The 12,622-nt window shown below is 38.4% G+C and overlaps 2 protein-coding genes across 7 annotated transcripts in view; one reads left to right on the top strand and one right to left on the bottom strand.

Moving 5' to 3' along the window:
* Positions 1-148: 148 nt before the first annotated feature.
* Positions 149-11,826, bottom strand: LOC128698643 (CXXC motif containing zinc binding protein). Of its 3 annotated transcripts, none has more exons than XM_070103951.1 (5): positions 11,806-11,826; positions 5,682-5,765; positions 3,396-3,534; positions 2,090-2,199; positions 149-552 (listed from the first exon to the last, which is right to left on the bottom strand). In XM_070103951.1, the coding sequence occupies exons 1-5, from the start codon at positions 11,806-11,808 to the stop codon at positions 418-420; spliced, it is 471 nt and encodes a 156-aa protein (XP_069960052.1). In that variant the 5' UTR covers positions 11,809-11,826; the 3' UTR covers positions 149-417. The 3 variants fall into 3 exon arrangements, with proteins under 3 accessions (XP_069960052.1, XP_069960050.1, XP_069960051.1); XM_070103949.1 differs by lacking the exon at positions 11,806-11,826 and adding an exon at positions 7,400-7,456; XM_070103950.1 differs by lacking the exon at positions 11,806-11,826 and adding an exon at positions 7,123-7,284.
* The window catches only part of LOC128698516 (uncharacterized), a 34,949-nt gene continuing 29,908 nt past the window's right edge, over positions 7,582-12,622 (top strand). For 2 of the 4 annotated variants that reach the window (XM_070103929.1, XM_070103926.1), the window contains exon 1: positions 7,582-7,645. The gene's annotated coding sequence lies outside the window, so the exon portion shown is untranslated. Of the gene's footprint in view, positions 7,646-12,082; positions 12,231-12,622 lie in introns of those variants that run through there. The other 2 variants (XM_070103930.1, XM_070103927.1) reach the window with 2 other exon arrangements.

Genomic DNA, 12,622 nt, shown 5'->3' with positions numbered 1-12,622 from the left:
TTATCTAGAAAAACTGTCAACATAGTAACACTTTCATGTCAAAGATAAAAATTACTATATAACAATAAGCACAACATTTGTTCTGCATAAGTTCCTTGCATTATATTTCATGCAATCCCACAGAAAGGGTCAGATTATACATAACACACATTTTTTGCACATTTATTTTATATCGTACTCTAAATATCACAGATAATTGCATGCAGCTCGATATTAAAGATGATAATTTGTAAAACCTCACAATGTAAGTACATACAGAATATAAAACTGTGACATGTAGACCCTATCACTTCTATATCAAAGACCACACACTTTCATAACTTCCTAATTAATGATCTTAAAGAAAACCCATTACTTCAGTATCAAAGATGATCCCACAAAACAGACATTTGAATGGAACGTCAATCAAATCAACAATCAATTAATTTTGTATTGCAACTCCGAGATCCCAACAGGGCAATCGGCACTCTCATCATATTCACACCACTCATCATCCAGGTTGAGATCTGTGAAGGGTGTGTGACTCTCTACCCCTTCACACTGCCACCCATCCTGTAAACACATAAGTAACATTAATGAGGAAAACATTAATGAGGAGTGAATGGAGACAAATGGTTTTTAATACTTGACGTGCTGTTGGAGTGTGAGCAAAGTAACATTTATGAAGGGATTCAGGGAAACCGGCAGGCCGGACTTGAGTCCTGGAGATGGGAAGTACAGTGCCTGCACTCTGAAGGAGGGGTGTTAATGTTGCAGTTTAAAAACTGTAGTGCAAAGCACCCTTCTGGCAAGACAGTGATGGAGTGAATGATGGTGAAAGTTTTTCTTTTTCGGGCCACCCTGCCTTGGTGGGAATCGGCCGGTGTGATAATAAAAAAAAAAAAAATAAAGCCTTGCGAATAAAAGAGAGGTATAGGACAGTATATTACATTTGAATGCAAATTCAACATTTTCTGTACACACAGTATTATTCTACTCTAAATATTTAATTACCTTAAACATATACATATGTACAGGTGGGCCCCACTTATGCAGCAGGTTAGGTTCCAGGCTACTGCTGTAAAGTGAAACATAGCCTTTTTTCACTTTCAAATGCATATAAGTCTTGATAACATGTTTACACTATCATATATTAAGTAAGCAATAGAGCTAGGCCTAAAAAATGCATACAGTAAAACACCCCATATCTGTAGGTTCAGTTTCTGTGGTTTCAGTTATCTGCTGTTCACAATGGCCCGAATATATTAAGAGGGGGAGCAGGATTCTACTATGAAAATTTTAATAATAGGCTGATTTCAATTATATATTTTTAGTTTAAGTTAAGAAGGTTGTCCAAAGTCATACTAGAACTTTCATGAAGTTTGCCCAAAAATAAGAAAAAACACTCTCCATCCCTACACCCCTCCAAAACCTAACATCATAGGTATGTATCCTTAATCCACTGGCCATACAATCCTTATGAGTAGTGCATCCAGTGGAACTGGACGTTGTACTCGCTACCCAAGGACATATGGTGGTGTGGATGACTCTAGGGTAATTTCATTCTAGTCCCTGTTTGGTATATTAGTACAACGAGCAGTATTTTATATTACTGTGACCATGAACGAGTGGTATTGATCAATAACAACACTGCCCCACCATGAGGCAGGCCAAAATAGGTATGTATGTAAACGAAGAACTTGCATATAGGGTACGCTACTATCTATGGTCTCTGTATCCACGGCAAGTATTGTTACACATCCCCACAGATACAGGGGTCCTACTATATACAGTACACACATTACATACCTTTAAATATTTTCATCCTTAACTTATAGTGAGTGGTGAATATATTTATTGTAGGAAATCTGAAAAACACTAAGGTGAGGCCTAACTGTAAAGGGATCTCTTTCTGAAAGGAGTGGGATTTGAACCCATGGGAAGCCAGTCCTATAACTATCAGGCCAGTGCACTATCTACTATTATCATGGTACATGTGGATAATGCACTGCCTGCTAGTTTCAAGACTGGCTTGCCATAAGTTTGAAAGTCACTCAGTTTAGGGAGTTGATGTGGCAAGTCAGATATATGGATGATTGATTGGACTCACACCAAACTTAAAGGCAGCAATACTTATGCCTCGGCACTCAAAGGCGATGATCTCTTTGAATTTGGGGACGTCATCTGCTGTATATGGCTTTTTTGTGTCACTAAGAACATCTGAAATGCATAAAAGATAAAATAATATTAGGGAGATGCACAAACCAGTAAAACAAATAATTTGAAGGACCTGGGAGTGATAATGTCAGAATTTCGCCTTCAAAGATCACAACAATGTATGTACTACATCTGCTTGGAAAATGATAGGATGGACAATGAGAACCTTCAAAACTAGAGATGCCAAGCCCATGATGATTCTCTTCAAATTGCTTTTTCTCTCTAGGCTGGAATATTGCTGTACACTAAAGGCCCCTTTCAAGGCAGGCAAAACTGCAGACCTTAAGAATATACAGAGAACTTTCATGGCATGTATAAGTACGATAAAGCACCTAAATTACTGGGAACAGTTGGAGTCTCACCTGGAATACAGACGAGAAAGATACATGATAATATACACTTGGAAAATCCTAGAGGAAGTCCCAAATCTGCACACGAAAATCACTCCCTATGCAAACAAAAGACTTGGCAGGCGGCCACAAGTATGCTCAGAGAAAACACACTAAGTGTCAGGGGCCCATGACTGTTCAACTGTGTCCCAGCACACATAGGGGGGATTACCAATAGACCCCTGGCTGTTTTCAAGAGGGAGCTGGACAGGCACCTCAAGTCAGTAACTGACCAGTCAGGCTGTGGTTTATATGTTAGTTTGTGTGTGGCCAGCAGTAACAGCCTGGTTGATCAAGCTCTGATCCACTGTGAGACCTCATCACAGACCAGGCCATGGGGGCATTAACCCCCTCCAGGTATACCCTACTTTCGAGACTCTTTATCACTACATATTTAATTGTAAGGCTTTTTTTCAGTACAGAAAGATACATTATTAAATAATTTTAATGCAGTTTACAGTATTTTTGAAGTGTTGAAATTTAAGGAACAAATGTATGCATATTTTGACATTCTGGCCACAAAAATATTTACTTCCCTTAAGCAACCTGCACTCTTTTGCTATATTCTGCATAATATTGTGCTATTTAACAGTAAAATGAATAGTCTTGCATATTTTTGGTCATTTTTAGCCTGACACCTGAATAAGTATGAATGTGCACACCATACTAAAGCCCTATTCTTCCTATTCCAATAAGTGTCAAAGATGGAATGATACCTTTGAGCAATTGGGTTTTGGCCATATATTATCCTACATTAGGTGAGTGCAACAGCCTAAGCAAATTCAGCTAAGGTATTAGTGTTGGTCTTACCAGCATTGTTGACACGACTGCACAGTTTACATTTGATGAGCAAGTTGCAGGTACCTCGAGATTTAGGCACCTCCACCTGCTCATCTGCAGACACATATTGCCACTTGTCAGTTACTTCACCACACGAGGTACATTTGACCTGCAAATGTGTGAAAAATAAGGTACATTATATAAATCCTTCTAGAAATAAAAATATTAAAATATTTTTTTCCTGTGAAACTAAGTAATTTGTATGCTTCTAAACCAGAAAATATTAAAAAAATATTTTTTTTCCTGGAAAACTAAGGAAATTATATGCTTCCAGATCTGAATATCTTAGTTTTTTCCTCCTTAGGAAACTAAGAAAAGGTAAAGGAACTTATGACAACACATATTATACAGTGGACCCCCGGTTAACGATATTTTTTTCATTCCAGAAGTATGTTCAGGTGCCAGTACTGACCGAATTTGTTCCCATAAGGAATATTGTGAAGTAGATTAGTCCATTTCAGACCCCCAAACATACACGTATGTACAAACGCGCTTACATAAATACACTTACATAATTGGTGGCATTGGGAGGTGATCGTTAAGCGGGGGTCCACTGTACTTGTATTTAATTTTCATTGTAGTAGCCCAATGAAGGTGGGAGCTGACAGGGTTAGATATGCAGGACCAAAATATATAATTTTTTAAATATGCATAGCATAAAAAAATCCCATTTAGTATATGCTGAATCGTTCAGGGATGATACTATGATTATTTACATAAACTGCTAATATACATATTTTTTCTGTGTGTCTTGTTAAAATGGTTTATTTAATTAGGCTCTATTACCAAATTAGTTTATTTTTACCATATATATTTGTGTATCATACAGTATTTAGTTTTAAATCAGTCATCAAAATTCCTGGCACTGTAGTGAATATCAAAACTAAGTTTTAGGCAAGCAGAGCATATTTATTCAAAGCTTTACACATACAAGCCATTCATACATTCTACTGTTCAATTTTCATATTAGCTCAGCTCAACTTTTCAAGAATTACTGTCTTTATAATGCAGTGAATATTTTTTTCTAATGGCTATGGTCCTATTAAATTTTCTGCAAAATCAGTGTGCAACCATTCAATAACACAAGTATCAATTAGATAGGGTGATTAATTCATAATGTATTTAGTAAGTTAGTACAGTACAGTATATTTAAACACAGGTACACATGTATACAATTATCACAGTGTAAATTACCTAGGATAACTCAAAGAAGTCTAAACTGACTGATTTTCATTATTGTCTCTCCATTCTTAAATATTAACATGATCTTAGTTTCTAGTCATTTGGTATATTGTAACTAAAAAGGCAAAGACTTGAGCTTATACGAGTGGTTCCCAACCTGTGGGTTGGCGAGTTACTTGAAGGGCGCCGTGAAGTTTCGCTGTATTAATCTGCTAGCCAGCATTCATTTTATTTTATTATCAGAGTCTAAAATTGCAACTACTGTATTAACATGCTGGTGTCAACTTTTTTTGAGATAAAAAAGGGGTCTGCACTCAAAAATGTTGGGAAAACTGGCCAACACCATTATACGACCTAGGAGTAACTTGCGATATGGGCAGACACCTGAGCAGCCCTTTATAACCCTGGGTGTCCTTATATTGGAGTTTGCTGTTTGAGGAAGCCTGCTGTTGGATAAGGCCTGCTGTGTATGAGATTCTGTGTAATAAAGCAAACTGTGTAACAATCTTGTGTAATGAAGCCAGCTGTGTAATAATAATAATAATAATTTTTTTTTTTAAACATGTACAAGGTATACAAGCCTAGCTGACATCAATGACATAGTACTACATAGAAAGTCACTTGTTATGCAGAGCATTTTGAGCAAATTAGGTCAGTTTTGTCCCAGGATGCAACCCACACCAGTCAGCTAACACCCAGGTACCCATTTTTACTGATGAGGAACATAGACAACTGGTGTAAAGAAACACGCCCAATGTTTCTACCCTTGCTGAGAATCAAACCCAGACACTCGGCATGTGAAGCAAGAGCTTTAGCCACCAGGCCACAGGGCCTTAAGCCAGCTGTGTAAGAAATTCTGTGTAATGAAGCCAGCTGTGTAAGAGTGTAAAATGAAGCCAACTGTGAAAGAGAGATAGAGAGAGAGAGCTGTATAATGAAGCCAGCTGTATATGGAAATCTGCCACATGAAAAGCTTGTTATAAAATTAAGGATGCTCTAACAGAATAACAATGACAACTCCAAACTACACACAAAAAGTAAGAATGATCACAGACATGAAGAGCCTAAACTAACCTTGATGCAGTACTGGAAGTCATCACCCGGGGCCTGTAGATTTGTTACATTCTCAAGCTGTGCTCGAATGGCCACTTTATAAACCTGTTCACAAATAATATATACATACATTATAAAACATGTTATTCACAATGCTCATTACAGTGGAACAAAATTGCAGTAGCACTATGTAATAAGTATAACATAGACCCTAAGAAATGTCATAGCCTTGCCTCTAACATACCCCTCAAGGAAGGTTCCTTGATGTTGGCGAGGGGCTCTTGATTTAGGGAATTGGATCTGTGCTCCAGTTCCCCGAATTAAGCCTGAATGCCTTCCACATCCCCCCCCCCTAGGCGCTGTATAATCCTCCGGGTTTAGCGCTTCCCCCTTGATTATAATAATAATAATTGCCTCTAACATTGGATCATCTTAATTATTATATTCATGGGAACCACTAAACATGGACGGGTTTCTGGAGAGTTTATCTGGAGAGAGTTCCGGGGGTCAACGCCCCCGCGGCCCGGTCTGTGACCAGGCCTCCTTAGGTCAGTGTCCCAGGATGCGACCCACACCAGTCGACTAACACCCAGGTACCCATTTTACTGATGGGGAACATAGACAACAGGTGGAAAGAAACACGTCCAATGTTTCTACTCTGGCTGGGAATCGAACCCAGGCCCTCACCGTGTGAAGCGAGAGCGTTAACCACCAGGCCACCAGAGCCTAAACCCGTAGGATTATACAGGTGGACGAGTCATAGTGCATGAGGAATGAGAGGTAATCAGGTATGATAAATTAAATTGTTTATTTCTTTGCATAGTATACAGTGTGTGATTTACATGTAATAAAATACTGTACAAAGAAAGCCACTAACATGCCTTATACTTGATCCAATTCCTTGGATCAAGTATAAGGCAGCCTCCCCTTGAGGGAAATGCTTATCATGTATACAACAAATGCAAATATTTGTAGCGAGGACCCATCAAAGGGGGGGGGGGGATTGATGCCAGTAGGGGCTCTTGATCCAAGAAATTAAACCTTCCTTTCCTTGGATCAAATGTGATTTCCTCCTATTTCCCAAGGTGCTGTATAATCCCTGCAGGTTTAGCGACCCCCAGTGAATGCAATAATGTGTAATGGCAAACTACAAGAGATATACAGCACATATGAGCAAGTGTTAGAGCCACGGTGCCGTGGAAGCATCTCTGAGTCTGACAGGTGTATTATATATCCCATTAGTCACAAGATCTGACAAGCACATGAGTAAAGTCTTCCACGTCCAATATTGAATAATATACCATAATGAGAAGCGAGAAACGACTGACACAGTTAAAAAGAAAAAAAATTAGTCTCAGGATAATTTATATTCCATAATATATCCTATGTAGCTATTTACCAGTTATCTAGTAATTAAAATATCTAACTGGTTGTCTAGTATTGTGTAATGATCGCCACTAACCGGCATATTCCTTGTTAAGTGACGTAAAATACTGAACAAACTCAGCAGCAGCAGCAGCAGCCAGGGAGAGGCCAGACACACACACACACAATTAACACATTCTAAATTTACAAAACTCGATGAGACAAAGCTAAATAGACTAATTAAATTCTACAAAAGGAGTCCATAGAACTAGCATCAAATTAAATAACTTCTTTGTTGCAATTATATGAATTTTTAAGTCTGTTATGGTTAGGTATGAAGGCTTCAAAATTTTGTGGAGCCGAATAAAATTTACCAACATAATTCTGGACTCTGACACAGACTTTGGCATCTCCATCACTGATGATTTAAGTTTGTAGTGGTATTACTGTCAATAAAATTAGATACAGCTTCACTGAGTGGCATCTTTGATCTATATAATATATTGTAAGATTAGAACAAGAGCTAACTACGTTTACATTAATGAAGGATATATCCCCGAAGTTGGGACGGTCCTTCCTGTCTCTTTTTATAGTCCGTCAAGTGAAGTTCCTTGATGCAGGTGAGACTTATTCTCATTATTTTGGGGATCAAATATTCACCTCCCATTCCCCAGGTGCTGTATGATCCCTATGAATTCAACGCTATCACATAATAATCATAACTTCAGTGACGTTACTCGTCGGGAATTTAGTCCACTCATCCACAACTATAATTAAACCAGTACTTTCCTATATCCTTCCATATTATTTTGTGAATAGAGTAGTTTATTGCTAACCTAACTTGCTAGCCATTAAAATGTTGGGGTCCAGGTTCTGGACCCATGGGTACATTGTTAATACTAATATACACATATGCTGTTATTTATGATAATCTATGTAACTGTATTTGTGTATACCTGAATAAACATACTAAAGACGTCTAACAGAGGGATAAAGTCACTTATTTATTTATTTATTTAAAAATTTGTGCACACATACAGAGGTACAAAAAATACAGAAAAGAGCAGTATGCCAAAGCCACTTATACTATGCATAGCATTACGGGCTGGCTTAAAATTAACTTAAGATGAACTAAGCAATGATGACATCGGTGATAAAACTTTAATGTAAACAGATTACTATAAAGCACAAGTGAGTATTACAAAGACAGGTCATATGGTTGTATGCATTGTTGTACATTCAGTAGAATGGAGTATTCTGTTAGGTAGTGTATTTAAAAAATAATAAAGTTAGATTGGGTTTTAGGTTTAACATTTATGTGATATAATTGTGAGAAACATTTAAGATATACAATTTATAAGGTTCAGTTATTCAGTATTTATTTGGTTTTGGGTGAGTAAGTGATCTTTGAGAAGAGACTTGAATTTATAAACAGGTAGTGTTTCTTTTATATTTACAGGTAATGAGTTCCAGATTTTAGGGCCTTTTATGTGCATTGAGTTTTTGCATAGTGTGAGATGGACACGAGGAACATCAAAGAGTGATCTGTGCCTTGTGTTATGGTCATGTGTTCTGTTGAGGTTGGCAAGGAGATGTTTGAGGGGAGGGTTAATATCAGAGTTAAGTGTTCTATGTATGTAATAGGTGCAGTAATAAGTATGAATGTTTTGTATGGTGAATAGGTTTAGTGTATTGAATATTGGTGGAGTGTGCTGCCTATAGTGAGAATTTGTTATCATTCTAACTGCAGCCTTTTGTTGGGTAATTAGTGGTCTGAGATGGTTACTTGTTGTTGAGCCCCATGCACAAATTCCATAGGTGAGATAGGGGTAAATAAGAGAGTGATATAGGGCCAGGAGGGCTGACTGTGGAGCATAGTACCGTATCTTCGATAGTATGCCTACAGTCTTGGAAATTTTCTTAGAAATTTGTTGTATATGTGTATGAAATTTGAGTCTATTATCAAGGTGGATTCCTAAGAATTTTCCCTCTGTTAGCTTTGTGATAGGTGATCCGTTTATCATTATGTTAAGAGGGACATCTGTAGCTCTGTTACCAAACTGAATGAAGTAGGTTTTGTCAATGTTTAGTGTAAGTTTGTTAGTCCTCATCCAGGTAGATATTTTCTGTAATTCTGTATTTACAGTATTGGCTAGCGTGACTGGGCTCGGGTGGGAGAAGACGTATGTAGTGTCATCTGCAAATAGTGTGGGTTTGAGTAATTGCGAAGCATTTGGTAGGTCATTTATGTATAGGAGAAAGAGAAGAGGGCCAAGGACACTTCCCTGTGGGACACCAACTGTAATTGGTTGTGCAGAAGAGTTTGCCCCATTTGCATACACATATTGGCTTCTGTTGCTGAGGTATGACTTGAGGTAGTTGAGGGAGTGCCCTCTTATACCATAGTGTGACAATTTTACGTGGAGCAAGTCATGGTTAACTGTATCAAAAGCTTTACGTAAGTCAATGAAGATCCCCAGTGGGACTTCTTTTTTCTCTATTGCAGTGTATATATGTTCTAGCATGTGTATAATAGCATCATTAGTATTTTTATTTGGCCTGAATCCAAATTGGCAGGGGTTGAGTATGTTTTGGGAGATAAGGTAGGAGTAGATTCGTTTATGAATTAATTTTTCGAAGATTTTTGAGAGAGGGTGTAAGTTGGATATTGGCCTATAGTTATTCAACTCTGTTTGGTCTCCTCCTTTGTGGATCGGGGTGACCCTTGCTATTTTGAGTACTGTGGGGAAGGTGGAGGATTCAATGGATTTGTTAAAGAGTGTTGCAATGATTGGTGATAGCACTTGTGACACTTTTTTGTATATAAAGGGTGGTAAGGTATTTAAATCTCCTGCCTTGTTTTTTAGCGTGTTGATAATAAGGGAGACTTCGTATGGGTTAGTCGGAGCTAGGAACAGTGTGTTCGGGTAGTTGCCAGTGAGGTAGTCATTTGGTGGGGTATCTGAGCTTGGGATTTTATTGGCAAGGTTTTGTCCTATAGTGGAGAAGAAGTCATTGAGTCTGTTTGCTGTTTCTGTTGGTGGGAGTTGGGGTTCATCTGATTTTGCTAATTTTATTTCGCTATTTCGTGATATCTTTTTTGTTCCTAGAATTTCTGATAGGGTTTTCCAGGTCTTTTTTATATCACCTCGTAAGTTGGATAATCTGTTCTCATAATACAATTTTTTTGCCCTTCTTATCAGGCTGGTTAGGATTGACGAGTAACGTTTTGTTTGGTCTCTGGTTATGTGACCCATTCTGTACTGTTTTTCATATTTAGTCACTTAGTATTTAGTCAACTTACTCCACAATTTGTAATAATTTAGGGTTAAGAATTAATTTAAGTTTGCCCGAAATGCCTAGCCATGCTAGGTGTTCTAGTGGCCCCCTCTGTAATTAGTATTTTATTACATGTAAACCACACAATAACCAAATTCTGTAAACTCAGCATTGTAATCCTTATAGAGAATAAACTTTGATTTGATTGATTTGATGTTAAGGAGGGATACCTGATGGGAGGACGAGGGATGGAGGGAAATATTAGTAAGTTTATTCAGGTATACACAAATACAGTTACATAGATTATCATACATAGCAGCATGTGTGTAGAGAACCCAGGATAACCCAAAAAAGTCAGTGACCTATTTGAATTGGGGTCCTCAACCAGGGGTAAATTTACCCCCGGTGGGGGGAGGTAAGAAATTACATGGCGAGGGATAAATATTTGTGTGCTATTTTTGTGCAAAACCTGAATAATTTATTTTTTTTATCTTGTTTTTATGATGGCGATAATTTTTTTGTATGGAAGTAAGGGGGTAAATGGAGAAATACAACAAGCCCAGGGGGTTAGTGATGGAGGAAACTTTGAGAATCCCTGTTATAAATTTGACACATGTGCAACTCTTGGGTATCTTTATTGAGGAAACGTTTCGCCACACAGTGGCTTCATCAGTCCATACATAGGAGAAACTTGAAGAACAGGAGAATGAGGTAATCAGTCCCTCAACCTTGAATCGATGTGGTCAGTCCATCAATCTTGAACAGAATAGAATGATTCTATTCAAGATTGATGGACTGACCACATAGACTCAAGGTTGAGGGACTGATTACCTCATTCTCCTGTTCTTCAAGTTTCTCCTATGTATGGACTGATGAAGCCACTGTGTGGCGAAACGTTTCCTCAATAAAGATACCCAAGAGTTGCACATGTGTCTAATTTATCAACGTGTCGGTTTTCTGAACCATTCATCTACAATCCCTGTTATAAAACCTGAGAGGCAGTACAGGTCCAGCACACAATCTCTGCACGATCTGCTCCAGTAACTCGCTACATCCTGTACATGAATAGTATTCAATACCGACAAGACGTAAATTAGACACATATGCAACAACTGGGTATCTTTAATGTAGACGTTTCGCCATCCAGTGGTTTTATCAATACAAATTCTAGGACATGATTTGAAGAGAGTAGCACTATATACAAAAGCTGAGGTAATCAGTCCCACAGGCTTGGTGTGAAGAGCACCGTCTAAGTCATGAAGAATTCTTATTCTCTTATGTATCAAGGCCCTAATGTACGAGGAATAGGGGGGAGCAAACCAGCTACTTGCCACAAAACACAACAAAAGAAGTAAGATTTTATTATGATAATTAACCTGGAGGGTTAGTAATCCAAGATAACCCTCCAAGCTACCTTCCTGGACCGGGCCGCGGGGGCGTTGATCCCCGGAATAACCTCCAGGTAACCTCCAAGTAACCTCCAGGTAACCTCTACACCTACCATGACATTCCCGAGGCACCTCCACCTTCCCCAACAATCACCACCCCTCTCAAGGGAGGTTCTTTGATGCTGGTGAGGGGCTCTTGATCAAGGGAATTAGATCTGTGCTTCGGTTCCCTGAATACCTTCCATCCACCCCTCCCTTGCGCTGCATAATCCTACGGGTTTAGCTCTCCCCCATGATAATGCAGCAGTGCCACATCAAGCTACGTGTCGCGTCCTGAGCAAGTCTTCTCACACCTCCACATAGCAACAACATAATTACCTCTATATTGGAGAGCTTTGTTATTCCTGGAAAATTAGTTGCTAGAGAAATACGTTAAAAATATAAAAATGGCTATTAACGGGCATGTGCGGGTACACGCTCACAAAACCAGAGAAGTGGAGGGACTAGGAGCTGTGACTCGACCTGCAACCGCAAATAGGTGAGTACACACATGTATATATTCATTTTTCATTTTTCAACAATACATACATGTACGTATAAATGATGGCAGCCTAAGTAATGCGTCCAATTTTCTTATCTATCTATAAGTCATATCTATTTTATATTACGGAAATTCGTGGAAAGGTTGGGCTAAGTTTCTTGGTAATTGTTGATGCAAAATAAAAATAGCATGTAAAAGGTTGCCTAACAAAATATGACTTGTCCTTGAGATGCCGAATTTATGAATAATAATAATATTTTATTCGTACAATTACATATACAAGGTATACAGACCATAGCTGACATAAATGACATACTACTATATAGAAAGTCCCTTGGCATATTAGGTCAGTTTTGTCCCAGGATGCGACCCACACCAGTCGACTAACA

The sequence above is a fragment of the Cherax quadricarinatus genome, chromosome 88 (assembly GCF_038502225.1).
Source record: "Cherax quadricarinatus isolate ZL_2023a chromosome 88, ASM3850222v1, whole genome shotgun sequence".
In the NCBI taxonomy this organism is placed as follows: domain Eukaryota; kingdom Metazoa; phylum Arthropoda; class Malacostraca; order Decapoda; family Parastacidae; genus Cherax; species Cherax quadricarinatus.
The sequence above is the reverse complement of the archived record's forward strand: the minus strand, read 5'-3'. Positions and strand labels throughout refer to the sequence as shown.